Here is a 27,720-nt window from a genome sequence, read left to right on the forward strand (position 1 = left end):
TAACATGAGACTCTTAACTGGAACTCAACTCTTCCCCCATAACATTTTAAATCCAAAAGGATCAGCTTGGGGGGAACCCCTTCCTTAGGGGTCTTGCTCTGCAGCCAAGGGTGGGGCGGCCAAGGGGCGCTAGGAGGGCCTTGCTGGCGGCCTGGGCAGGCTTTCTGCTCTCCTTGGCACCTGCCAGTCTGGTGCCCAGGGACCCCGCCTCTAATGGGCCTCCTCAGGCAGGGGGCTTCTGTCCCCCCATCTTGAAAAGGCAAACCCAGCAAACAACACAGGAACTTGCTAGCCTGCTGGCAGGACTAACCCAAACTCAGCCCTTGGACAGCTGATGCCAAACTGCTGTGTCCCCAGGTGTGTCCCCTTTCTTGGGGAGTGAATAGGGAGGCGGCGGCGGCGGCAGGGTGGGGGGGGGGCGGCTGCAGAGGGGCTTTAAGGCAGTGGGCCGTGCACATTCTCAGCGGCAGAAATGCTCCAGCACACACTGGTGGGGCGCTGAGGAGGTCTCGGTGGACGAGAAGTACGGGTGGGCCAGGGCGGCCTTGGCTGAGATCCGCCGGCTGGGGTCGTACTGCAGGAGTTGCTGCAGAGAGAGGAGGAGAGAGGCTGGGCCCTGGGTGTGGCCAGGGCCCCATAGCCCCAAAGCAGCTGCCTTCAAACCCAGAACGGCCCAAAGCCACTACCTCCCAGCTGGAGAACCAGTTCCAGACACTCCCGGAATCTGGGGACAAAGACTTTGTTCTAGTCCAGCCCTGTTGAGTCACCCCTTGTCTCCTTCATGCTACTGAGGCTGAGTCAGTCTCTCCTTGTCCTTAACTTTCCAGGCTCCAGCCCACTTCTAGTTGAGACAGATCTAAGTATCAGGAAGAGGGGCCAAGCACGTCCAGGGAGCATGCTTGAGACTGGGGCAGAAACAAAATCCCCTAAACCCAGCTAGGGGGTAGAAGGACCTCCCCACCTTAAATCAGCCAGGATGGAGGGTGAGGAGTCTTGGTGGGAAGTCCACGCTGCCCCTCAGCACTGGGTTGGGAGACCCAGACAGCCCTTGAGAAAGCTGGGCACACAGCGTGAAGATGAAGTTGCTGCCCTGCCTTCCTGTGACCCAATGTCAGACTCAAGAGAGAAATGTGCTCCGAGTCTTTGGGGGCAAGAATGGATCCCTGGACCCCTCTGGGCATCCCAGCCTGGGCCAGCCCAAGGGGTCGAGACGGCACACCTGGAGTGGTGACCGAAGACTGTGGCGGGGGCTGAGGAAGCGAGGAGGCAGCCCGCTCTGAATAATAACCACAAGAAAAAATCACCAAAACACAGGCCAACCAAGAGAAAGGGCATGTTATCCCAGTACAGGGCTTCCCAGCGGAAAAGAATAAGCCGGCCGACGCAGGAGACGTGAGAGACCTGGGTTCAGTCTCTGCATTGGGACGATCCCCTGGAGTAGGAAATGGCAACCCACTCCAACATTCTTGCCTGCAGAATCCCATGGACACAGAAGCCTGGTGGCTACAGTCCAAAGGGCCACAGAGAGTTGGACACGACTGAGTGACTGAGCATACACATACATCGCAGCGTGAAAACAAAGCTAACTGGAAGAGAGAAGTTTTAAAAAGGATGAGGAACATTGGACTTATTGTGCGAGAGGCCTCCAGGTGCAACTGATACACACAGGGACAAGCCAACTGTGTACAGAGGTCAGAAAAGAGACTGGTCTTGCCCCAGAAGGAGCCAGGGTTACATTAGAGGCTGGATGACAAAGCAGACACTTCTAGGGAGAGCAGCAGCTGGCGTGAGGAGGCCTTGGCCTCCCTGCCGCCCACCTGTACCTACCAAGAGCAGGTCCTGGCCCTCTGGCTCCAGGCTGGGCACGACCTCCTCCAGCCCCTTACTGGTCCACTTGGGGAAACTGCCCTTATAGTCAGGCAGCTGGGTGACTCCTGGCCACATGGCCTCACTGGGTGTCCCCAGGGTCCGAAAGATACGGAAGAGTTGGTCAATCTCAGAGTCGCCTGGAAACAGGGCTCTGCGGGTCACCTGGAATGGGGAAGGGGAGAAAGCATGGGGTCTGTTCCCTTGTCATACAGAACCCAGTACCAGACGAGAAGCCAGACCAGGGAGGCACCTTCCAGACATCTTTCCCAGGGGTGTGCTAAAAATCCTGACCTTTTCTGGAAAAAGACCTTTAGCCCAATCCCAAACATCCCTTAATCTACTTTTAATAGGAGAATCACAGCCCCCACGTCCCCCCTACCCCAGGAGGACCCTGCCTGTGGCCTCCCTCTGGCCATGTTTATCCCTCTGTCTACCATCTCTGCAAAGATGCAACCAATGCTCCAGATATCTACAGCAGTGGAGTAGAACTTGCAGCCCAAGAGGATCTCAGGGGCACGATACCACAGTGTCACCACCTGGGGGAGCAAGGAAACAGCATCATTCAGGGCGGCCGAGTGCACAGGTGACATCCCTTCTCTCCCTCTCTGTCCCCTGGTACCTCATGGGTGTAGGTGCGCAGGGGCACCCCGAAGGCTCGAGCCAGTCCGAAGTCAGCCAGCTTGATGGCCCCCAACTCATTGATGAGCAGATTCTGGGGCTTCAAGTCTCGATGGATGACCCGATGCGAGTGGCAGAAGCTCACCCCCTGCAGCAGCTGGAAGAGGTAACTCTGGAACAGCGGGCAAGAGAAAGAAGGAGATGGCAGAGTGGAGGTGGGCAGGGGCTGGTCAAGCAAGTCTTTGGGGCTGACTTGCTGGTCAAACAATGGCCCCCTTGCTGGTCAGCCCGTCCTTCTCCCGGTACCTTAACTAGGTGCAGGGGGAGCTCGGAGGCCGGGGTAGAGTCCATGTACTTCTTCAGGTCCTGGCTAAGGAACTCAAACACCAGGTAAAGCTTCTTCTCGCTGTGAACCACGTCCAGCAGCCTGGCCAGGCGGTACCAGTCAGCACGTGGCTCCCGGTCGGGCTGGGACAGGCCCACTGCCCCATCCCCTGCCCGCCTCACCTGACGATGTTGGGGTGCTTAAGCTCTTTGAGCAGGGAGATCTCCCTGATGGCAGTGCTTGGGACCCCCTCGGTCTCCCTGGAGGAGAGGAAGGTGCAGCAGTGGAGTGAGAAGCTGGGCAGGGTGCTTCTGCCAGGGGGGTGGGGAGGGTTGGGGGGCTGTTTTATATACAACATAAGGATGGCCCACCTCCTAGCAATGGGACCCTCCTGGGCACGTACTTATCACTGCCAGAGGCCTGGGGTGAAGCCTGGTCAGGGTGAGGATGAATGAGGGCTGCACCCCCTGCTACGTGAGTGAGCAGCAGTCAGAAAAGGAGTAGAATACAAGACTCTGAGATGAGGGTCAGGCGGATAGCTGGGTCACTCCAAAGCAGGGGGTCTCAGAGGCTACCCCAGCACTCACAAATCCAGCCTGATCTTCTTGAGGGCCACGAGCTGTCCAGTCTCCTTGTTTTTGGCCTTGTACACCACCCCATAGGTGCCCTCTCCAATCTTCTCCACCTTCTGGAACACATCCATGTCCACAGAGCTGCCCTGGAAATAGAGGTGCCTGGGGCGTTTTCCCCCATGCCCAGCACCCCTGCTGCCCCTTCAGCCTCCTCGGCACACCCTTGCTGGGCCCCCCCACCCAGGCGCCCGGGGTTCCTGAGGCCTGTGGCCCCCAGGGCTCACCCTGCTCTGCCGGCCAGGCGGACCAGGCCCAGGCCCAGCTCCCACCCTCCACCCCAGCCCCAGCCCATCCCCAGGAACCTGTCATGGAGAGAGGCTGCAGCCCAGGCCGGGCAGGAACCCCCAGGCCCCAGGAAGCAGCTGCCCCAGAGCCGGGCTACGGAGCGCAGGAGGGTCCAAACTTCCGTTGCCCAGCACCCGCCCCTGCCTGGGTCCCAGCCCCAGGGAGGGAGGCTGCCCAGAGGGGCTGCCCTGGGGGGCCCAGGGTCAACTTGGGGCGGAGGTCAGGGGTCAGGAAGGGCTTCAGAAGTCACAGCGCCGCACTAGGCTGTGTGGCCAGGGCGAGGGGCTGGGCCCTGCCTGTTTGGAGATGCTCGGCCTCCTGAGGGCAGAACCTTGGCAGGAGTGGCCCCCGCTGCGTCCTGGGCCCCTCCACCCGGTCCTGGGCCACCCGCCACCAGCAGCCTCCCCTCAGGCCCTCAGCCCAGAATTCACCAGAAACCATGTGATCCTGCGGCCTCTGCCAGGCAGGCCGCCTGCTCCGAGGCTCCCCCTCCTGGCCTCTGCCGGCACTGCACCACGTGCACGCAAAGCTCACTCACACCACCAGGCTTTATTCACAGGGACATTCTGGAACTCTCCAGGACCCACACGAGGCCCAGCGCCCCAGCGCCCCGGGGCCCGGCCTCAGAGCTCTAGGCTGCCCTCCCCTCGTCTCTCCAGACAAAGGCTGTCACTCGGGGGATGCTCCTGCATCTTCTCTGCAGCAGCTCCAGCATCTGGCCGGGCGGGAAGGTGGCGTTCCCAGGAGCTCCTGGTTTGCTCTCTACTGGCCGCTGTCCCTCTCTTGCTGGTACAGCCTCTGCTCCCGGATGGCTTGTTCTAACAAGGGGAGGTTCATTCCTTCCACACACGTCAGCACCCGGGCCTTCACCACGCAGCTTCCATCTGAAACACACAGACACCAAGACTCAGGCAGGGTTAGCAACACACCCTTGCATTCTGTTTCTAAGGAGGCATTCTGTTTCTCCTCAATTTATCCTCAGTCCTGAGTTTTGACAGAGAGTCTGACAGGGCACAGGTGAGAAGGATGGATGCTGGCAATTTGTCTGCTTGGGCCTCAGAACTGTTGGGCCCGCCACAAACTACAGACATGGAACTTAGGAGGGTGGCCTGAAAAGTCCACTTCTCCTGGGAGAGGGCCCAGAAAGATGTGGCCGCTGCCCGCCTCTTTTGTCACGCTAACTCCCTCCAGCTTCTTTGCAGGGCTCGAAGGCCCAGATTGAGGAAGGGTGTCTATCACATCCTAGTTCTCCATTTGTACTAGAGGGCCCCTTGGCATCACGGGAATCGAGGCAAAGAGAACCCCACACTGGAAAACAAATTCATCTATTTATTTGGCTGCACCGGGTCTTAGTTTCGGCACATGGGGTCTTCTATCTTCTTTGCAGCGTGTAAACTCCTAGCTGCAGCATGTGGGATCTAGTTCCCTAACTAGGGATCGAACCCAGGCTCTCTGCTTTGGGAGCGTGAAGTCTTAGCCACTGGACCACCATAGAAGTAACTCCGTATTTTTTTTTTTTTTAATGAATACAGTTCCCAACAAACACAGAAGACTTTTAATGATATTAATAAAGCTCCTTAAGTTGTTGTTCCCCTCCCCACCCCCAGGCATGTTGCACAGCAGGTTGGATCTTAGTTCCCTGATCAGGGATCAAATCTGCTCCCCCACGCACTGGGAGCATGGAGTCTTAACCACTGGACTTCTAGGGAAGTCCTGAGAACCCCATATTTAATCAATCTAAGGGGAGAGTCCAGCCTTATAGGGGCAGATCACCCCACCCTGGACAAGCAGCTGCAGGTGCTTCTAGCAGACGCTGTGGTTTCCCAATGGAAAGCTTTGTCAATGTCCAGGTGACACCAAGCAGGAAGGACATCTGGAGTTTGTCTTCCTAACAGTTTGTTTTTGTTTCCACTACGTTCTCTTTGCTCTCTGAGCACGTCAATGAATACAGTAAATGTTCTAGAACATTATCCTGTCTTCTTTGATGCCGTTTCGAGATAGAAGCATTCTGTGGTTAGAGTCTACACCTAACCTTCCTTCTAGTCTAGGCCATTTTATTGATTTAACATAGCCCAGGGGCAGAATTCAGAGGCTTCGACTGTCTAAATTTCAAACTTTAACATATTTGAACTGTGTTAAAGATGAACTCATTTGAAACAAGAGGTTGTCTGTGTGTCACCAGCTTCTGTTGCCCCAGCACTTGGATTGCAGAGGCTGCTAAGCCTAGATCAGGTAGGCATGGGGCCACTCATCTTTGAAAGGTCTATGAAATGGAATAGAAGGAGAGCATCTGAAGAGCAGGGGTGAGAGAAAGGAGTTGATGAACCCAAAGAAAGGGTCATTTAGGGTAATCTCTTCTTGTAAAGATAAAAAGAATCTGCAGCAAAGGAAAAGGGGCTGATAAAAGAGCAACCAGAAGCCAGTAGGTTGAGGTGTGAGTCTGAGATAAGGAAGGGAGGATATGGAAAAAACAGACCTTCTTTTAGGAAGTTTGACTGTGGAGGCAGGAGGGTCATAGCTAGGTAGATATAGAGCCAAACTTGACCGCTTATTGTTGTCGCTATTATTTTAATACAGAAGAGACTTAAGTGCTTTATATGCTGGAGGGAAGAACCAGTGGTAACAGGTTAAGGGTTCAGCTGAGCAAGCAAAGCCCCAGCAGGAGGGCAGGTGTTCATCACAGCACAGGGGTGCTGTGCCCCAGGCAGGAAGGAGCCTCCTCTCTCCCAGACTGGAGGTAAGCAGCTACTGATGGGTGTGGTGGTTGTTGTCCTTCAGGCACCAAGGTTCTTGGCGACCCCGTGGACTGCAGCACACCAGGCTCCTCTGTCCTCCACTGTCTTCCAAAATTTGCTTATGTTGGTGATGCCATCTAACCATCTCAACCTCGAGGGCACTAATGTATATAATTATAGGGAAGACTGCTGCTGTGGCCTCAGTTTAAGGTGGGATGTAGGAGGTGAGGAGAGGTACTGGAAAGGACAGGGGAGGTGATGATGTAGGGGTTCCTACGTCACAGATGAATGCCTAAAGTAGCTGTGGCCAACTGGGGGTTGCGGCGGGGGCGGGAAGGGGACTGATCAGGACACGTGGAAGGAATTCTAGGCAGGTTCCGGGAGAGATAAGGGCCCAGAGGAGATAACAGACCTTGAAACCAGGGGAACCCCTGGAGCTTTGTGAACTTTCTACATCAACAGTTAGGTGGGACCTTAGACAGTGGCAATCAAATTGCCAACATTCGCTGGATCATCGAAAAAGCAAGAGAGCTCCAGAAAAACATCTACTTCTGTTTTATTGACTATGCCAAAGCCTTTGACTGTGTGGATCACGACAAAATGTGGAAAATTCTGAGAGAGATGGGAATACCAGACCACCTGACCTGCCTCCTGAGAAATCTGTGTGCAGGTCAGGAAGCAACAGTTAGAACTGGACATGGAACAACAGATAGGAAAAGGAGTTTCAAATAGGAAAAGGAGTACGTCAAGGCTGTATATTGTCACCCTGCTTATTTAACTTGTATGCAGAGTACATCATGAGGAATGCTGGGGTGGATGAAGCACAAGTTGGAATCAAGATTGCTGGGATATCAATATCAATAATCTCAGATATGCAGATGACACCACCCTTATGGCAGAAAGCAAACAATAACTAAAGAGCCTCTTGATGAAAGTCAAAGAGGAGAGTGAAAAAATTGGCTTAAAACTCAACATTCAGAAAACTAAGATCATGGCATCTGGTCCCATCACTTCATGGCAAATAGATGGGGAAACAGTGGAAACAGTGACAGACTTTATTTTGGGGGGCTCCAAAATCACTGCAGATGGTGACTGCAGCCATGAAATTAAGACTCTTGCTCCTTGGAAGAATAGTTATGACCAACCTACACAGCATATTAAAAAGGAGAGACATTACTTTGCCAACAAAGGTCTGTCTAGTCAAAGCTATCGTTTTTCCAGTAGTCATGTATGGATGTGAGAGTTGGACTATAAAGAAAGCTGAGCGCCGAAGAATTGATGGTTTTGAACTGTGGTGTTGGAGAAGACTCTTGAGAGTCCCCTGGACTGCAAGGAGATCCAACCAGTCCATCCTAAAGAAAATCAGTCCTGAATATTCATTGGAAGGACTGATGCTGAAGCTGAAACTCCAAACTTTGGCAACCTGATGTGAAGAACTGACTCATTGGAAAAGACCCTGATGCTGGGAAAGATTGAAGGTGGGAGGAGAAGGGGACAACAGAGGATGAGATGGTTGGATGGCATCACCGACTCAATGGACCTGAGGCACTGGTGATGGACAAGGAGTCCTGGCATGCTGTGGTCCATGGGGTGGCAAAGAGTCGGACATGACTGAGCAATTGAACTGAACTGAACTGAGAGGGTGGAGACTAGGGTTAATCAGGAAGGACCAATGGAAGGTGAAGGGTTGGCACTTTTGCTAGGAAAGCGATTGAAATGATAGCAAGGTCCAGCTGGAAGGGAGAGGAGGTCGGAGAAAATGGAGTCCAAAGTCTTCAGGTCCCAGTGGTGATGAGGCAGAGGGCAGAAAGATACCGAGGGTGGAACCCAGTTTCGGATGGCAGAGGTGGGTGGTTTTGGGTGTGGAGGAAGCATGGGGTAGAGGTGCTTGGAGGCAGAACTGGTCACTGCAGAGGTGGAGGGGGGAGGTGTGGGCGACAAACTTGAAGAGCTGGCTAGATTCCGGCCCCGTCTCTGGTTGCTGGGACATGGGCGACCTGGGAGGCTCCACGTGGGAGGGCAGGAGGGGAATTGCTGACTGGGACAAAAGCTAGGTTTCAAGCAAATCCCAGAGAAGGCGAGAGCATAGGAAAGGGGCTGGAAATAAAATAGTGACAATATAAAAAGTAGTAATTAATAAAAACAAAACAAAAATAGTAAAATATAAAAACAAACGAATGCTTTATAGACCCTGGGAAAAAGAATTTTCAGCAAAGTACAAACATGGAAAGCATTCCTCTCTTTAATTTGGTAATTCTTTATTGCGGAAGAACTCAGAATGTCAGAACTGGGTAACTGAGCAAGGAAACGTCATTTGGATTATAACATTATGAAGGTTTGAGAGGACACAAGGAAGGCTGACGAGGGGCAGGAAGCAGCAGTCAGGTGAACGGAAACCAGAAGAGGTGGGACTTATGATGAGAGCCCGGAGCAACAGAGCAGAGGTGAGGCTGTGTCCTCACCCCTTAATCACTGGGCCAGAAGCCCTGAGCCCTGCAGGATGTCCAGGCCTGCTGGAGGGGCAGATACTGGCATTTTCTCTCTTTTGCCTGCAAACATTTCAGAAAGATGACCTGAGGCAGCCTCTTATCTCTTCTCAGAACTGCAGACCTTGCCATGGGGCAGGGCCTGTGTCTGATTGACCTTTGTGTCTCCAGGGAACTTTGGACCTGGCCGGGCGCCAGACATGCCAGCCCAGGCCGGAGGTCAGCGGCCACTGCAAAACTCAGCCCACACTCTGCCCTCTGTCCTCACCGTTGTCTTTCTTTCCTCTGTCAGTCTCGAATGATGAGTCTGTATGTCTCAGAAATTAGAAACAGAGGGAAAAATTTTTTAGGAAAGAAAAAAAAATACAGATTGTGATGAAAAATAATGAGAAATGGGAAACTAGTTGGAGCCTAGGAAAAATGCTGCTGGATTATTGATTATAATAATAATATTGATTATTAGTCAAGCTGCTGGCTTGACTATTTAGCTTCCTGGGTTTGTTTGTTTTTGTCAAGCATACAGCCCAGCAAGGGAGTTCCCTGGCAATCCAGTGGTTAAGATTCCTCACTTTCAATGCAGGGGGTTGGGGTTTAATCCCTGGTTGGGGAACTAAGGTCTCACATGCCACATGGCATGGACAAAAAAATTTTTAGAAAGCAGAAAAAAAAAAAAAAAAAAAAAAGAATACATCAGGGCGGCACTGTCTTTGTTCTCCTGGTGCGTTATACCAGAGGCCCACAATTGATGGGTCAGCTATTTGTAATGTTGAATCAACAGGGCAGGCCTGACTTCTGTGCTTCATTCCCCACAAACTTCCACTTAAAGATTTGAGCCTCCAGTGATAACAACTGTCACCTGGGTTTATTCTTTCCTCAGGGCTAGAATTTAATGGTTTCTCCTGCGCTTATTCACTATGATTCTTCACTAAAGAACTTTCCCTGAAATAAAATTCATTCAGAAAAAGGCAGGATAAAATCAAAGGAAGGAGCAGGTTTAATGCAAGGAGGAGGAAGCCAACGACTAATTCCAGACCCACGGTCTCCATAAATGGCATTTAGAAAAATTAAAAAGTAAGACAGAACTGTTATAAAAGACTTGGGATATGTAACCCAGAGGCAATGCGTGGATTTTGTTCAGCTCCTGCTTTTCAACTTAACTTTTTCTAAAAAGCCATTCTGGGGCCAAGGACGGGAATGAACAGGGACAAGCTATGTCCTAGAGTATATTAAGGACTAGCTATTAATTTTGTTGGGCGTGTTCATGATTTTGTTAGAGATACACACTCAAGTATTTATGGATAAATGAAACAATGTCAGATTTGCTCTAAAATATACCAGCAACATAAGTAGGTAAGAGATTTCCCTGGTGGTCCAGCGGTCACGCTCCCAATACAGGGGGTGAGGGCTTAATCTCTGGTTGGGGAGCTAAGATCCTACGTGCATCACAATGCAGGGAGAAAAAAAAAATCAGTAAGTGGACATGGGTGATGAAGACATAGACCAGAGGAATGCGGATCTCTGCTGAATCTGGCGGAGAAGGCAATGGCACCCCACTCCAGTACTCTTGCCTGGAAAATCCCATGGACGGAGGAGCCTGGTAGGCTGCAGTCCATGCGGTTGCTAAGAGTCTGACACGACTGAGCGACTTCACTTTCACTTCTCACTTTCATGCATTGGAGAAGGAAATGGCAACCCACTCCAGTGTTCTTGCCTGGAGAATCCCAGGGACGGGGGAGCCTGGTGGGCTGCTGTCTATGGGGTCGCACAGAGTCGGACACAACTGAAGCGACTTAGTAGCAGCAGCAGCAGCTGAATCTGGGTGACAGGTATGTGGAGGCTCATTCTACTTTTGTGTATGTTTGATTTGAAAACGTTAAATTTTTAAAAGTTATTGGGGTTGAATTTGGACTTTCCAGTTTTTTCCATTTTTCTTTCCACAAATAATTCTAAATGTCCACTCCAGGCCCTGGTCCCACCTTTGTTTCAACCTCTATCTCTGTATCTTCGATCAGACCTTTGAGTTCCAACTCCTAAGAGCCCCCAAGACTCCCTGCCAGGGCCAGGAGTACAGGAGGGAGCCCTGGGTGATGTGCGCTGAGGTCAAAGTGGAAATCATTTATTCCAGGTCCTTTGTCCTCAATTCCACCCCTTCTCCTGATACTTCTTTCAAATCAATTAAGAGGGCAAGGACTCAGCTCAAAGGCTTAAGCCTGAATAAAGATTAACTTTTATTAAGCCAAACATAATTAAAGTAAGCTCCATTTAATTGCCTTCTTCTAGTGCATTTCATCCAGAGTTAAAAACCACTGAAACTTTTAGAAAGTAAGTTGGTAGTGTAAATCAAGAGACATATCCTTCACTGGAGCAATTCCTCTTTTAGGAAACTACCCTGAAGAAATAATCAGAAAATGAACAAAGATTAGAACACGAGGCTATTAACTGTAGTGTTTTTAATATACATCGAGATAGATTTTTTAAAACTGGATTCCGCTCCCCACCCCAGGCTATAAAGCAATATATTTTCATTGTAAAATGCTAATAAAAGTATAGGGAATCCTACAGTTCTACCACCCAGACATAATTACTGTCAACATTTTGGTAAATAATATTTCAAACTTTCGTATGTATAAAAATGTCCATTTAACAAAAGTGAGATCAAATGATACATATTGTTTTATAAACTGCTTTTTCTTTAGTAAAAATACTATGAACATTTTTTCATGTCAATAGATATAAATTTATACCATCATTTTTGATGGTTGTATAATATTCTCCAACTGAATATACCATAGTTTTTTAATGAATTAATGTACAGTGTGCTTATAAGAGCAAGAAATGGAAGCAACGCAAATGTCTAATGCTTGTGTGAATTAGTGCGTGCGTGCGTGCATGTGTGTGTGCGTGCTCAGTTGTGTCTGACTCTTTGCAACCCCATGGACTATGGCCCACCAGGCTCCTCTGTCCATGGGATTTCCATGGCAAGAATACTGGAACAGGGTGCCCTTTCCTCCTGCAGGGGATCTTCCTGATCCAGGGGTTGAACCCAAGTCTCCTGTGCCTCCTGCGTTGGCTGGCAGATTCATTACCGCTAAGCCACCTGGGAAGCCCTGTGTGAATTAGTATATACATCTAATCTGATGCTGGAAGGGATTGGGGGTAGGAAGAGAAGGGGATGACAGAGAATGAGATGGCTGGATGGCATCACCGACTCGATGGACGTGAGTTTGAGGAGTAAACTCCGAGAGTTGGTGATGGACAGGGAGGCCTGGCATGCTGTGATTCATGGGGTTGCAAAGGGTTGGACACGACTGAGCGACTGAACTGAATCTATAAAATATTATATAGCCATTAAATACTTTAGAAAAAATTTCAAGACACAGAAGAATGTTTATGAAATAATGTTAAACTAGAATAACCAGATACAAGATGTTATACAAACCATAGGGCAAAAATGGCACACGGACGGCCAGAGAGGGAGGCGAAGAATCCGTGTATCCAGGTTTTAAAGTTTTGCAACCTGCTACTCCCGATGCCACAGAGATTCTCCCAGGTTGCGTCTTTTCTGTTTCTCTCACCCTGACTTCCTGGCCTCTTACTCTAGCCCCTCTTACTTCTTGGCCTCTTACTCCAACCTCTCTGGGTCTTGGTTTTCTCATCTAAGAAATAGCCATAAGATAACTCAGATAAAGGGCTCGTCAGTAGATTAAAAAGCTTTTAAGCAAACCACAAGCCTGGCGCATTCTAGACCTTCAGAAATGAAGGATTTCTCTCCCCACTTTTTCACTTCCCTATGGCAGGTCCACTGAGAAGGCGATCACATCTCTTTCCCTTGAGTCCCTACCAATCTGGAAGGAATGTTAACTTCAATGACAGACCCACGCGGGGTTAGAAGCCAGGCCCAAGCACCCAAAAGACTGTGTGAGGTCAAGGCTTACCCTTCTGGTGTTCCAGTTCCCCAAGGACAGTGTAGAGGGAGCCCAGCTGGGCTTGGAATGGCTCCACCAACTTGGTACAGACGAGGATTGGGTGCTGGTCAGATCTGAGTTGAGCCATCAGGGTTACTTGGGACCGGGTCATGTCGTAGCTGCACAACCTGGAGGTCAGGGTACATGGGATCATTCCCATCCATTGACAGAATCACCCCAAGGTTCAAAAGGTTTTGGGAGGCCAGGATGTCCATGGGAAAATGTTCAGCCCCGCTCGGATCAGAGAAATTAAAGTGGTAGCAACAGAAAACATTGTTTTGGTCTATATAATTGAAGTATAAATTACATGCATTAAAAGACATCTGTTTGAGACTTCCCTGGTGGTCTGGTGGCTAAGACTCTGAGTTCCCAATGCAGGGGCCCAGGTTCGATCCCTGGTCAGGGAATTAGATCCTACATGCCTCAACCAAGAGTTTGCATGCTATGACTAAAGATCCTGAGAGCCGCAGCTAAGACTCAATGCAGCCAAATACGTAAAAATTATATTAAAAAAAAGGGACTTGTTCATTGACTGTTGATAAAAGTATCCACTGTGCAAGTGGGAACCCCAGTCAAGCTTTGGCACATTTCCATCACCCCCCAAAATCCCCTTGTGCCCCTTTGAACTCAGTCTTCCCATCTCCCACATCAGGCAATCACTGATCTGCTCTTGGTCTCCATAGATGAGTTTTCCTGCTTAAGCATCTCCTGTGAATGGAACCCTATAAGCATGTATCCTTCTGTGTCTAGCTTCTTTGATTCAGCATAATGGTTCTGAGACCCATTTATGTGTTTCATAAATCAGTAGCTTGCTCCTTTTTGTATTGCTTGTTAGCACTCTGTTGAATGGACTAATACATTATTATTATCCATTGACCAGCTGATTTAGTTTGCTTATGAACTTGTGCTGAACATGTTTTCATTTCTCGTGGGGAAATACCCAAGTGGGATTTCTGGGTCACATGGTCAATCTGTCTGTTTAAAGGAAACTGCCAAATTATTTTTCAAAGTGGTGGTGTCACTTTACATTCCCCCCAGCAATGTATGAGGGTTCTAGTTACTCCAAATCCTTGTCAGCACTTGATATGGTCCATCTTTTAGCCACTCTAGTGAGCATGAGATACCATATCATTGTGGTTTTAATTTGCATTTCCTTAATGATGCATGATGTTGAACAAATTTTCATGTGTTTATCTGTGATCTGGATATCTTCTCTGACAGTGTTTGTTGAAATCTTTTACCTATTTAAAAATTAAGTTCTTTATTAGGACTTGGTGGTCCATCTGTCAGGACTTTGCACTTACACCGCTGAGGGCCTGGGTTCAATCCCTTGTCAGGGAAAAAAGATCCCACAAGCCACATGGTGTGGCCAACAAAATAAAAAATATATAAATAAAAATTAAGTTATGTTCTTATTATTGGATTGTATGAGTTCTTCATATATTCTAAATACAAATCATTTGTTGAATATATACAATATACATACACACATCACTCCCAAACATCTCCCAGTTTGTGGCTTGCCTTTTAATCTTCTTGATGGTATCTTTTGATGAGAAGCTTTTAATTTTGTTGAAGTCCAAATTTATTCATTATTTCTCTTTTATGCCTTTCGTTTTCTGAATCCAAGAAATCTTTGCCTGTCTCAAGGTGTATGTGAAGATCTTCTATTTTCTTCTAAACAATTTTATAGTTTTATCTTGTACACTGATGATAATATCTTGTACACTGATGATAATATCTTGTACACTGATAGAATAATTCATGTGTGTGTGTGCTGCGGGGTAGGGATCAAGGTTTTTTTTAACCTCCATAAGAATAACCACTGGACCCACCAGAAAAGTCCCATTAATAAGTTTGATATCCATGCTCCTAACCATCACTCTTCTTTGGGGCCACCCAGTCCCCAAAGTACTTCATGCAGTCAAGCTCTTGGAGGTGGAGGCATGGGGGAGGGTAGACTCCCATTTCCACACACCTGCTCTGATTCTGTGCTGTTGGAAAAGACTCTTGACAGCCCCTTGACTGCAAGGAGATCCAACCAGTCCATCCTAAAGGAAATCAGTCCTGAATATGCATTGGAAGGACTGATGTTGAAGCTGAAACTCCAATACTTTGGCCACCTGATGGGAAGAACTGACTCACTGGAATAGACCCTGATGCTGGGAACGATTGAAGGTGGGAGGAGAAGGGGATGACGGAGGATGAGATGGTTGGATGGCATCAACGACTCAATGGACATTGAGTCTGAGTAAACTCTGGGAGTTGGTGATGGACAGGGAGGCCTGGCGTGCTGCAGTCCATGGGGTTGGTTGCAAGGAGTCAGACACGACTGAGCGACTGAACTGAACTGAACTGATATGTCTCCAAGACAGGCCCCAATGATTCTATTTTTTTTTTTTTTGGTTGCACTGGGTCTTTGTTTTGGCACGTGGGCTCTTCCTTGTGGTTCTCAGGCTTAGTTGCCCTGCAACATGTGAGATTTTAGTTCCCCTCCCAGGGATCAAACCTGTGTCCCTGCATTGAAAAGTGGATTCTTAGCCTCTGTACCACCAGGGAAATCCCTCCAGTGATTCTTATCTCCTGGCATGCACATCCCTGTGCAGCCTCCTATCACCCTAACTCGTGCTGACTTGTGTAACCAAGAAAACACTGCAGAGATGACTTAGAGTGATTTCTGAGATGAGGTCATTGACACTGTGGCTTTATCTTGGCTGGCTCTGTTGAGTCACTCCTTCTGGAGAAAGTCAGCTGCCAGATTATGAAGACCTTCAAGCAGCCATATACTGAAATCCATATTTTTGAGAAAGTGACCCTGTGTGACGAGAGGCAGCACAAAACTGCCCAACATGTGAGTAAGTCCCTGTAGAATCAGATCCTCTAGCCACACACCAACCTTCAGATGCTGGCAGCCCTGGCCAACATCTCAATTACAATCTTCAAAGCCAGTCTGAGCCAGAACCACCCAGCAAAGCCATTTCCTAATTCCTGACCCGTGGTACATATGAAAAAAAATAAACTTTTGTGGTCATTTGAAGCCACTAAATTTGGGGGCAATTTGTTACCCAGCAATATGTGACTAGGGCTTCCCTGGTGGCTCAGAAGGTAAAGAATCCGCCTGCAATACAGGAGACCAGGGTTTGATTGGTGGGTTGGGAAGATGCCTTGGAGAAGGGAATAGCTCCCTAGACTAGTATTCTTGCCTAGAGAATTCCATGGACATAGGAGCCTGGTGGGCTACAGTCCATGGGGTTGCTAAGAGTCAGACACGAGTGAGTCACTAACACTGCACTGAAATATGTGACTAACACAGTATATATGTTTATACACATATTGTGTGTATACACACCCACGTATACATATACATACACACATGAAAAAGCATATAATCAACAAAAGGTTAATGGTCGGTGATTTTTGCTGGCTTTCTTTACACGTTTACAGATTTATCAACATTTCTTACAATGAATATACATTGATTTTTTTAGTATTTTTAAAATAATTAGATAAAATTATAAGAATTTTGCTTTTTCAAATAATTTTGAAAATATAATAAATTTAAAATATAAAATAAATCATTTTAAAATAATTTAAAACATATAATTTAAAAATAATTTTAAAAATATATTAAAAGACTCAATTTTTTTTTTTAAACACTCCCCCCCCACACCACATGAAGAAAAACATTCTCACCTGCCAAATGTCCTCAGTGTGTCCCCATCAGGAACCTGGCCAGCACTGACCTCCCAGGGGAAGAAATAGATCCCAGGTTTGGGCAGCATCATTGCTCCTGTAACCAAATAGTTGACATGGACTTTTGAAGATAATGACACACTAAGCCAACCACGAGATGGAGATTAACAGACGTGAGACCAGCAACATCTGAAAAGCTAGTTCCAGGGGAAGGTGTTTTAAATTTAAAAAGATTTTTTGATAGATCTGTGTGGAAAGTGCGTTTGTCGTTGTTTAGTCGCCAAGTTGAGTCTGACTCTTTTGTCACCCCACAGACTGTAGCCAGCCAGGCTCCTCTGTCCATGAGATTTCCCAGGTAAGCATACTGGAGCAAGTTGCCACTTCCTTCTCCAAGGGATCTTCTCGACCCAGGGATAGATAGAAACTGTGTCTCCTGCATTGGCAGGAGGATTCTCTACCACTGAGCCACCTGGGAATTCAGAGAGTGTATTATTCCCACTCTAATTCCTATGCAACCGTTTCCCTCCTCAAGCCCCTAAAAGGGTCAATAAAAGGCAGATAGTAATATGACTTCTGTCACTATTGACCTCTGCCATCCTAGTATGAAAACGCTCATAGCCAATACATAATGAATAAGTGTACTTTATTTCCTTCCAACTTTATTTACAAAAACATGCAATGGGTTGGCTTGGCCCATGCTGGTGTTTGCCAATCTCTGCCGAGGTGAACCTGTTTTCATAAAATTTTTATCTTTTCATTATTCAAATAAAGACAAAGATGAGTATATCTTTATTTCCCATCTATACTATAGTATACATGCTGTTCTTGATTTTTTTCCACTTAATATATTTTGACACTTTCATAGTTGTACATAAAGGGTGTCTTCACATGTTTAAAATAAGCTTTTTATTTTTGAATGATTTTCATTTTTTTCAAAATGTTAGATAAGCGGGGATTCAAGACTAACCAAAGGCATCCTGACTAAAGGACTTCCCTGGTGGCTCAGATGGTAAAGCGTCTGCCTACAGTGCAGGAGACCCGGGTTCAATTCCTGGGTCAGGAAGATCTCCTGGAGAAGGAAATGGCAACCCACTCTAGTATTCTTGCCTGGAAAATCCCATGGATGGAGGAGCCTGGGAGGCTACAATCCATGGGGTCGCAAAGAGTCGGACAGGACTGAGCGACTTCACTTTCACTTTCACAGACATCCTGTAAGTGTTGGTCTTCAACTGTTTCTGGATTGGACAAGCAAGTGGAAATCTGAACCAAGAAAACAGTCATTAAATAATTTCAAGATCCTTCTGAAAATCAGATGACACAGCTCTATTCCCAAAATTTAATGTAACCTAGAATCTTGCACAAGTGTTTGCAAGGAGGTCATAGGGGATGGCTGTTGACCCATGTTCCACGGTCATGTCAGTATTGTGTGCCAAGAATGAGTTTGGCCAGTGTAGTGGAGAAGCAACTTACTCAGGGGTTCCTCCAAACACAGACATCCTTCATAGCTGCGACCTTTGAGAGAGCTATCTGGTTACCAGAGATAGTCCCCTAATCATCTCTGGCCTGAGAGAGAAACAAAAAACAGAACCAAACCCCCAAAACAGTCAAGAGAAGGAAAAAATATAGTGGTTGCTATTGTTGATAATGGGGACAATCCCATCCAATCTAGCAAAATGCTGAAACTTGAGAATCTTTTTTAAACTAATTCTTCTACTCTCAAGTACCATGTAGAAGTTAAACTATAATTAACTAGGTCATTAATTTTTTTAAAAAAACTAGATCATTTTAATGTTGGCTTTTTTCATTTTTAAAACAGTAGAAAAAATAGTTTTCTTTGACTGAAGACAACATATAAGGTTGATTGGTAGTATTCAGAAATTTCAGAGTAATGGTTTCCCAACTGGTGTGTAGTCTTCAGTAATTATAAGGAGTTATTTGTATGTAACTGCTGTCAAACCAGTAAAACTGCATTTATGCATCCATCATTTTCAGGATTATTGGTAACCTGGGCATATTTTCCCCAGATGACTTTGCCTCCTTGTGTTACAAGGCCCAACTTGCTCACATTCACCTCAATGAATAACTTTGGTAATAACATCCAAAGTTGTATATAGTGGGGATGAGGGATTCTTCTTTACACCAAGTATTGGCAAGCAAAAGGTGGCTTTCAGTTCAGGATGTGTTACATGAGCCTTCTTGAAACGTAATCCCATTGGCCTAATGAATCTTTCATATTTAGGTGGTTTTGGAGTAAAGCCATCTCCAACAAAGCAGACTTTAGTAAACATCCTCTTCCAGGCTTTCTTCTTTCTCTTTTCTGTTCGAATAACTTGTAATACTTCTGTTTCTCCCTGGGCACAAAGTTTAGGCAGAGGGACCTCCCATTTTCCCGCTTTCTCTTTTCGTTTCTGTTTAATCATATTGGAAAGTACTTTAGCTCGAGACTGTCCCTCTTGGTCCAGTAGATATGCAGGTACTGCTCCCTGTGGAGTCTTTAAATCATTCTTCTGTTTGGTGTCTCTCTTTTCATGCATCTTAATGGTCTTTTTCATCTGTATTTTCTCAGCATGGCGCTGTTTACGGTAGAGCTTAGCTTTCAGACCAATCATCTTTTTGGCCTTCTTTGAACGTTCATGAGCCTCTCGACCTTCCTTCTTTCTCTTTTTCTCATGGTAATCCAAACAATATCCATAGAGCTTACGGTGTAACTCAATATATTCATTTTGTGGCATGGAGACTGCCGAGCCGCCAGGTGCAGTCTCTGCGGCGCGAAGAAGCTCTCGATTTTCGGCTCTGAGAGACCCACGAGCCGACTCCGCACCACCCGCGACAGGAAAGGGTCTCTTCTCATTAATTTTTATTCTTAAAATTACCATGCAGACGCACTGACTCTTTGAGGGTGGGGAGGAAAATCCTTTGTGAATTTTAAGTTATAATTTTATTTACTTATTTTGGTTGCACTGGGTCTTTGTTGCTGCACGTAGGGGTTCCCTACCTGTAGCCCGCGGGAGCTACTCTTTGTTGCGGTGCATGGGCATCTCATTGCAGTGACTTCTCTTGCCGCGGAGCACAGGCTCTAGGCATGCGGGCTTCAGTAGTTACAGCACACAGGCTCAGCAGTTGTGCTTCCTGGGCTTAACTGCTCCTCCTTAGGGAGAATCTTCCCAGACCAGGGGTCAAACCTGCGTCCCCTGCATTGGCAGGCAGATTCTTATCCACTGTACCATCAGGTAAGCCCTCTTTTGTAAATTTTAACCTCAATTTTTTTCTTCAAACAAAAGTTGCTATGTGTTTATTCAGATATTTCTGTTGACTTAATAAGCACAGCTGGCTCCATAAATCATTATCCATATATTATCACACATTCAAGAACATTTCTGTGAAGATATATCAGAACAGGCTTCTCTTGTGACTCAACTGGATTTCAAATAATCTCTCTAGAAACCTGAATAATGGTACAACCTGTACTTCAAGCCTTTTCATTCCTCGAGGTAAAATATCTACTTCTAGGGGAAAAATCCATGGTATGAAAAACATTCTTCTTTTTAAAGACGGGGAAGTTTGAAAATACTGTACAGGAAGGGTGGGGACCCAATGACTGCTTCTGACTGCTTCTTTCATCTTTTCTGAAGGAACTGCCCAGGTTTCTTCAGTGGGATTGAAGATCAGAGAAGAAACACTGATAACTAAGTTCATCATAGCTTTTGTAGGCTTAGGACTTGTTTCTTGTGGACAAAAAACTTTATTATACACGTTTACCGTTCCACAATTAGAACAGGTTACTGGTATATCACAAAAGTGTAAGGATATAACTCAGGAACAATCAAAAGAGATGTATAGAACACAGGAGGTGAGGTGGGGTATGGTGCTTCTATGCCCTTTCCTGTTACTTGCCCAGCCCAGCCCTGTGTTCACCAACCCAGAAATCATTCATGTGTTTAAAGTTACAATTCTGTTAGTCTTATATTACACAATGAATCGCCAATGTTAAAACTCAAGTTATGTCACATGATTTGATCTATGGCCTCAAAAGATTCTATCACATGGGGATTACTTCCAATTTAAGTGTGATCTCAACTAAATGAATTTTACAGTGGCAAAATAAAATGACTATTTCACCGCACCTTTAAAAGTTCCGCAATCACCACAGTAGAAGTAAATTCAGGGAAGAATCATCAATGGATGTGAAAAGTTATTGGGTAAAAGTCTGAAGAACAGATTATTTAGGGACTTCCCTGGTGGTCCAGTGGCTAAGACTCCACACTCCCAACGCTGGGGGTGCCAGTTCGATTCCTGGTCAGGGAACTAGGTCCCACATGCTGCAACTAAGAGTTTGCATGCCTCAACTAAACAGCCTGCAAACTGCAACAAAGACTGAAGATCCCGCGCACTGCAACTATGATCTGGTTCGGCCAAATAAATAAAAATTTTTTTAAAGATAAAGAACAGGATATTTATATGGTCTCAACAAGTATCTCCCACAGACTACTTATTAATTACAAAGGGGAAAGCGGTCTAGCTCATAGTGAAGAATACAACCTTCATGTGCCTGCTGGATGTGGCGCTCAGAGGACACATTGCTTCTGTGATATTCCTGTAGAAAATGCATAATCTGAATCTAATCATGAAGAAATATCAGACAAATCTGAATTGAGAGACATTCTGCAAAGCAAGTGTCAAAATCACAGAAGACAAATTGCTCTAGTCAAAAGAGGCTCAAGTGATGTTAGATCACATCACCGACCTGGTGGACATGAATTTGAGCAAACTCCAGAAGATAGTGAAGGACAGGGGAGTTTGGCCTGCTGCAGTCCACGGGGTCACAAATAGTCGGACACAACTTGAACACAACAACAAAAGTGACAGGACAACTGTTACAGATGGAATTCCTGCCTCCCCTCCCCAAAAAGGTAAAGTTGAAGTCATAACCCCCAGGACCTCAGAATGTGACCTTCCAGAGAGATTCTTCAGAACTAACCACGTTAAAATGAGGTCATTCCTGAGGGCCTCATCCAGTATGACTGGTATCTTTCGAAAAAGGGAAAAGTCTGAACAGGGATGGGCATGCACAAAGGGAGGAAGTCGTGAAGATGAAGGCCGAGATACTACACGAGCCAAGGAACACCAACAATGGCCAGCAAGCTATCAGAAGCTGAGAGGCATGGAGCAGGTTCTCATTCACAGCCTCAGAAGGAACCACCCTGCTGACACACCCTGACTATACACTTCTGGCTTCCAGAATTCTGGCACAACAAATCCCTGTTGATTAAGCCACTTGGTCTGTGGCGCTTTGTTATGGTAGTTCTAGCAAACTAATACAGCTAAATATAATTCATGATCCATGGACCTTGGTTGGGAGGAAAAACTTGTGATAAAGGACTTCATTGAACAATTATAAGTCCACAGAAAGGTTTGGAATAGTATTGTATCGACATTCAGTTCAGTTCAGTTGCTCAGTCGTGTCCGAATCTTTGCGACCCCATGAATCGCAGCATGCCAGGCCTCCCTGTCCATCACCATCTCCCGGAGTTCACTCAGACTCACGTCCATCGAGTCCATGATGCCATCCAGCCATCTCATCCTCGGTCGTCCCTTTCTCCTCCTGCCCCCAATCCCTCCCAGCATCAGAGTCTTTTCCAATGAGTCAACTCTTCGCATGAGGTGGCCAAAGTACTGGAGCTTCAGCTTTAGCATCATTCCTTCCAAAGAAATCCCAGGGTTGATCTCCTTCAGAATGGACTGGTTGGATCTCCTTGCAGTCCAAGGGACCCTCAAGAGTCTTCTCCAACATCACAGTTCAAACGCATCAATTCTTCGGTGCTCAGCCTTCTTCACAGTCCAACTCTCACATCCATACATGACCACTCGAAAAACCATAGCCTTGACTAGACGGACCTTAGTCGGCAAAGTAATGTCTCTGCTTTTGAATATACTATCTAGGTTGGCCATAACTTTTCTTCCAAGGAGCAAGCGTCTTTTAATTTCATGGCTGCAGTCACCATCTGCAGTGATTCTGGAACCCAAAAACATAAAGTCTGACACTGTTTCTACTGTTTCCCCATCTATTTCCCATGAAGTGATGGGACCAGATGCCATGATCTTCGTTTTCTGAATGTTGAGCTTTAAGCCAACTTTTTCACTCTCCTCTTTCACTTTCATCAAAAGGCTTTTTAGCTCCTCTTTACTTTCTGCCATAAGGGTGGTGTCATCTGCATATCTGAGGTTATTGCTATTTCTCCTGGCAATCTTGATTCCAGCTTGTGTTTCTTCCAGTACAGCATTTCTCATGATGTACTCTGCATAGAAGTTAAATAAGCAGGGTGACAATATACAGCCTTGACGTACTCCTTTTCCTATTTGGAGCCAGTCTGTTGTTCCACGTCCAGTTCTAACTGTTGCTTCCTGACTTGCATACAGGTTTCTCAAGAGGCAGGTTAGGTGGTCTGGTATTCCCATCTCTTTCAGACGTGTCCTTAATTTGAGAACTGCCGTTCTCCTGTTCACTTCGTCCATTTACGTCCTCTCCCTTCAGAGGGAGAGGAAATAGACAAAAGAGGACAATGTTTCAACCAGAACCAAATCCTATGGCTTTAATACCACCTACCAGCCACCCTCTCTATCTCTTAGAGCCCCATTGTCTTCCATATGCTCAAGCCCAGGAGTCATTCCTTTTTATATCTATTTATGTTTTATTTATTTATTTATTTGGCTGCTCTGGGTCTTAGTTGCCACATGGGATCTTTGCTGTGGCCTGCGGATCTAGTTCCCTGACCAGGGACCTGACCCAGACTCCCTGCATGGGGAGCTTGGACTCTTAGTCACTGGACCACCTGGGAAGTTCCTTGTTGTTCAGTGGCTAAGCTGTGTCTGAATCTTTGCGATCTTATGGACTGTAGCACGCCAGGCGCCTCTGTCTTCCACGATCTCCCGAAGTTTGCTCAAATTCAAGTCCATTGAGTCGGCTATCTAACCATCTTATCCTCTGCTGCCTCCTTCTCCTTTGCCCTCAATCTGTTCCAGCATAGGAGTTTTCCCAATAAGTTGGCTCTTTGCATCAGGTGGCCAAAGTATTGGAGCTTCAGGTTCAGCAAAAGTCCTTCCAAAGAATATTCAGGGTTAATTTCCTTTAGGACTGACTGATTTGATCTCCTTGCAGTCCAAGGGACTCTCAAGAGTCTTTGCCAGCACAGTGTGAAAGCATCAGATCTTTGGTGCTCATCCTTCTTCATGGTCCAACTCTCACATCTGTACATGACTGGAAAAACCACAGCTTTAACTATAAGGACCTTGTTGGCAAAGCGAGGTCTTTGCTTTTTATTATGCTCTCTAGGTTTCTCATTGCATTTCTTCCAAGGAGCAAGCATCTTTTCATTTGAAGGCTGCAGTCACCACCCTCAGTGATTTTGGAAGTCTCTTAACCACTTCTTATAACTGTTAAAATTACAAGTCTCCATTGGCCCATAATGCCATGTGGGGTCTGTGCCTGTTTTGCCATCACCCCTCCTCTAGCTCACCTTCACCTCAGAACTACACATTTGCTTTGTCGCAGACTTGAACAGGTTTCCCAGACTTTCCCGTGGCTGGGTCTCTCCCCTCCTCAGCTCTCAGGCTGTCTATCTCCTCGGCAAGACTAGCCCTGTCCACCTCATCTAAAATGGCATTCTCACCACCCCCAGTCACTCCATCCTCAGTGTAGTCCACTAAATAAAAGAATTTCAAATAATACGATCTGTTTACTTGGTTAATGTTGATGTCTCCCACTAGCTTACCAGTTCCTTGAGGGCCATGACTCAGCATACTCCCTGGTATAGCCCCTGTGCCTGACAGTGTCTGGAAAATTATTAAATATTTATCAGATGGATGGATATATTCATGAAGAAAAGAGTGAAAACCAAAACCATTTACCCCCCTCTACAATCAGACCATTCACTGAGAACCCAAACTACATCTTACTGCCCACATTAACTTAACTTTGTGGTGCTGGGTCTTCATTATCATCTTTTACTATTCCCGACTGTCCAGTCCAAAAAGTGGGTTTGAATATCAACAACTAGCTTGTTCACTGAGATTTTTTGAGTTCCCCTGCCTTGCCCTTTCCACTAATTTTGACTGTTGTGCAGTGGTTTGTATCAAGTCTTAATCAAAACCCTGAACTAAGAGACTCATCTTAAACCAAACTTTCAATTCTCAATAAACTGTGGCCTTACTGTCTCTCTGAGGCACTGCCCAGGCTTTGCCAAGCAGCAGTCACACTTACTGAGTAAGCAATCAACTCAGATTTGTTTAGTCAACAGATTATGTTGGTGATATTAGAAAGCCAGCTTTGTTTTTAATAATTTTATTTTTATTTTTATTGGAATATATTGGCTTTATAATGAAATGTTAGTTTCTGTTGCACAAGAGAGCCAGCTCTTTTTTTTTTTTTTTAATTGGAGGCTGATTACTTAAAAATATTGTGGTGGTTTTTGCCATACATTGACATGAATCAGCCATGGGTGTACATGTGTTCCCCATCCTGAACCCCCCTTCCACCTCCCTTCCCATCCCATCCCTCAGGGTCATCCCAGTGCACCAGCCCTGAGCACCCTGTTTCATGCATCGAACCTGGACTGGCGATCTAGTTCACATATGATAATAGACATGTTTCAATGCTATTCTCTCAAACCATCCTACCCTCGCCTTCTCCCACAGAGTCCAAAAGTCTGTTCTTTACATCTGTGTCTCTTTTGCTGTCTCGCATACAGGGTCATCGTTACTATCTTTCTAAATTCCATGAAAGTGAAAGTGAAGTCACTCAGTCGTGTCCGACTCTTTGCGACCCATGGACTGTAGCCCACCAAACTCCTCCATCCAGGGGATTCTCCAGGCAAGAATACTGGAGTGGGTTGCCATTTCCTTCTCCAGGGGATCTTCCTGACCTAGGGATTAAACCCAGGTCTCCCACATTGCAGGCAGACGCTTTAACCTCTGCACCACCAGGGATGCGTTAATATACTGTATTGGTGTTTTTCTTTCTGACTTACTTCACTCTAAAATAGGCTCCAGTTTCACCACCTCATTAGAACTGATTCAATGCATTCTTTCTAATAGCTGAGTAATACTCCATTGTGTATATGTACCACAGCTTTCTTATCCATTTGTCTGCAGATGGACATCTAGGTTGCTTCCATGTCCTGGCTATTGTTAACAGTGCTGCGATGAACACTGGGGTACAAGCATCTCTTCTGATTCTTGTTTCCTCCGTATGTATGCCCAGCAGTGGGATTGTTGGCTTGTGTGGCAATTCTATTTCCAGTTTTTAAGGACTCTCCACACTGTTCTCCACAGTGGCTGTGAGAGCCAGCTTTTAAACAAAAGGAATACACAGTAGCCAGACTAAACAGTGTGATGCCTGGGGGCATAAAAAACAGCAGGGATTATCTGAGACTTCTGCCCCAGTACATTGGAGTCTGAGACAAAAGGAACAATCAGTACTCAAGATCTTGTCACCATTTAAAATTTTGCTATTTTACTCATCGCAGATTTTCCTACATTTTAATTTTTTTAATGTCTTATTTAAAAAGTCACTAACTGTGACTATGGGGCCATGAAATTAAAAGACGCTTACTCCTGGGAAGGAAAGTTATGACCAACCTGAAAGTGAAAGTGAAGTCACTCAGTCGTGTCCGACTCTTTGCGACCCGTGGACTGTAGCCCACCAAGCTCCTCCGTCCAGGGGATTCTCCAGGCAAGAATACTGGAGTGGGTTGCCATTTCCTTCTCCAGGGGATCTTCCTGACCCAGGGATCGAACCCAGGTCTCCCACATTGCAGGCAGACGCTTTAACCTTTGCACCACCAGGGAAGCCCATGACCAACCTAGAGAGCATATTAAATAGCAGAGATCACTTTGTCAACAAAGGTCCGTCTAGTCAAGGCTATGGTTTTTCCAGTGGTCATGTATGGATGTGAGAGTTGGACCATAAGGAAAGTTGAGAGCAGAAGGATTGATGCTTTTGAACTGTTGTGTTGGAGAAGACTCTTGAGAGTCCCTTGGACTGCAAGATCAAACCAGTCAATCCTAAAGGAAACCAACTCTGAATATTCATTGGAAGGACTGATACTGAAGGTGAAGCTTCAATACTTTGGCCACCTGATGCGAAGAGATGCTGATTGGAAAGATTGGAAAGACTGAAGGCGGGAGAAGGGGAGGGCAGAGAATGAGATGGTTGGATGGAATCACCGACTGGATAGACATGAGTCCGAGCAAGCTCTGGGAGTTGGTGATGGACAGGGAAGGCTGGCGTGCTGCGGTCCATGGGGTCGCAAGGAGTCGGACACGACTGAGCTACTGAACTGAAGCCCACACCCACACCCATAATAAACGCGGGGTCGGGGGAGCGCTAGCTATCTTACACTCGGCTTCCCCGCCAGCCTTCGCCTCTGGCAGCAGAGATGCTATTATCTTAACAAGTGATGGCTGGAGCCTCTCCTCAGTGCGACCTTTTGTCCCCGTCCTTTTGCCTCCACTCTTGGAGGGTTTGGGGAAAACTCTACGACATCCCCGAGCCAACTCAAGGAGGCCCGGCTCACCCGCTGCAGCCCTGCAGACCCCTGCCCCGTCTCACGTCCCGGTAGGACTCGGCGCGCGTACCCGGAAGCGGCGGCCCGGGCGGGTCCCGGGGCGCAGGCGCAGTCCTCCTCAGCCGCGTGGTCCCGCCCCTTCCCAACCCCCCGGCAAAGCTGTGTGGGCGCGCGGGCGGCCGCGGGCGGCCTCTTTCCGCCCCGTGGGACCGCCTGACGAGGGAGGGGCGGCTTGCTGATAGCGTCTCGGTTCCCCCCCGCACCACCACCACCACCTGGGCAATTCCGTGACCTTCTTCCGGGGTCCGCTTGTCAGGGGGCTGCTCTGAGGCGCCACTGGCCGAGAACAGGGGACTCGCCCGCCCCGGCGGCGCCCACAGCGGCACAGCCGCCGCCTCTCGCCCTGTCCGCGGTCGGTCACGCGCCTCGGGGCCGCGGTGAAGGAGAAGGGGCGGGCCGAGGCGGCCGGGGGGCGGGGACTCGCCTTGTACTCGGGTGGCTCTTAGTGCCGGCCCCGCGCAGGAGCTGCGGACTCCTGCTGTCGCCGCTG

At 47.1% G+C, this 27,720-nt stretch overlaps 2 protein-coding genes and 1 pseudogene across 8 annotated transcripts; all 3 read right to left on the minus strand.

Annotated features, from left to right (window-relative positions):
* Nucleotides 1-411: 411 nt before the first annotated feature.
* CDK3 (cyclin dependent kinase 3) lies at nucleotides 412-3,515 on the minus strand. Of its 4 annotated transcripts, XM_068977380.1 has the most exons (7): nucleotides 3,400-3,515; nucleotides 2,995-3,072; nucleotides 2,794-2,914; nucleotides 2,489-2,659; nucleotides 2,304-2,405; nucleotides 1,828-2,031; nucleotides 412-586 (listed from the first exon to the last, which is right to left on the minus strand). In XM_068977380.1, exons 1-7 carry the CDS (start codon nucleotides 3,513-3,515, stop codon nucleotides 461-463), a joined length of 918 nt encoding a protein of 305 aa, XP_068833481.1. In that variant the 3' UTR covers nucleotides 412-460. The 4 variants fall into 4 exon arrangements, with proteins under 4 accessions (XP_068833481.1, XP_068833484.1, XP_068833482.1 ...); XM_068977383.1 differs by lacking the exon at nucleotides 2,489-2,659; XM_068977381.1 differs by lacking the exon at nucleotides 2,304-2,405.
* Nucleotides 3,516-4,269: 754 nt separating this feature from the next.
* TEN1 (TEN1 subunit of CST complex) lies at nucleotides 4,270-27,579 on the minus strand. Of its 4 annotated transcripts, none has more exons than XM_068978717.1 (4): nucleotides 27,463-27,579; nucleotides 16,609-16,705; nucleotides 12,886-13,043; nucleotides 4,270-4,613 (listed from the first exon to the last, which is right to left on the minus strand). In XM_068978717.1, exons 2-4 carry the CDS (start codon nucleotides 16,698-16,700, stop codon nucleotides 4,492-4,494), a joined length of 372 nt encoding a protein of 123 aa, XP_068834818.1. In that variant the 5' UTR covers nucleotides 16,701-16,705; nucleotides 27,463-27,579; the 3' UTR covers nucleotides 4,270-4,491. The 4 variants fall into 4 exon arrangements, with proteins under 4 accessions (XP_068834818.1, XP_068834819.1, XP_068834820.1 ...); XM_068978718.1 differs by having other exon boundaries at nucleotides 27,446-27,571; XM_068978719.1 differs by having other exon boundaries at nucleotides 27,443-27,542.
* LOC138084456 (ribosome biogenesis protein NSA2 homolog pseudogene) lies at nucleotides 18,560-19,340 on the minus strand (annotated as a pseudogene).
* Nucleotides 27,580-27,720: the final 141 nt, after the last annotated feature.

The sequence above is a fragment of the Capricornis sumatraensis genome, chromosome 8 (assembly GCF_032405125.1).
Source record: "Capricornis sumatraensis isolate serow.1 chromosome 8, serow.2, whole genome shotgun sequence".
Taxonomy (NCBI): Eukaryota; Metazoa; Chordata; class Mammalia; order Artiodactyla; family Bovidae; genus Capricornis; species Capricornis sumatraensis.

Bases quoted from the DNA above. Each gene is read 5' to 3' on its own strand.
- CDK3 (XM_068977380.1), bottom strand. From the start codon at position 3,515: ATGGATGTGTTCCAGAAGGTGGAGAAGATTGGAGAGGGCACCTATGGG. The intron at 3,073-3,399 runs GTGAGTGCTGGG...CCTCTCCTCCAG, and splicing joins AAGAAGATCAGGCTGGATTT to GGAGACCGAGGGGGTCCCAA. The intron at 2,032-2,303 runs GTAGACAGAGGG...TCCCCATTCCAG, and splicing joins GTTGCATCTTTGCAGAGATG to GTGACCCGCAGAGCCCTGTT.
- TEN1 (XM_068978717.1), bottom strand. From the start codon at position 16,700: ATGATGCTGCCCAAACCTGGGATCTATTTCTTCCCCTGGGAGGTCAGT. The intron at 13,044-16,608 runs GTGAGAATGTTT...CCTGACCTCCAG, and splicing joins ACACTGAGGACATTTGGCAG to GTTGTGCAGCTACGACATGA. The intron at 4,614-12,885 runs GTAAGCCTTGAC...TGTGTGTTTCAG, and splicing joins GGAACTGGAACACCAGAAGG to ATGGAAGCTGCGTGGTGAAG.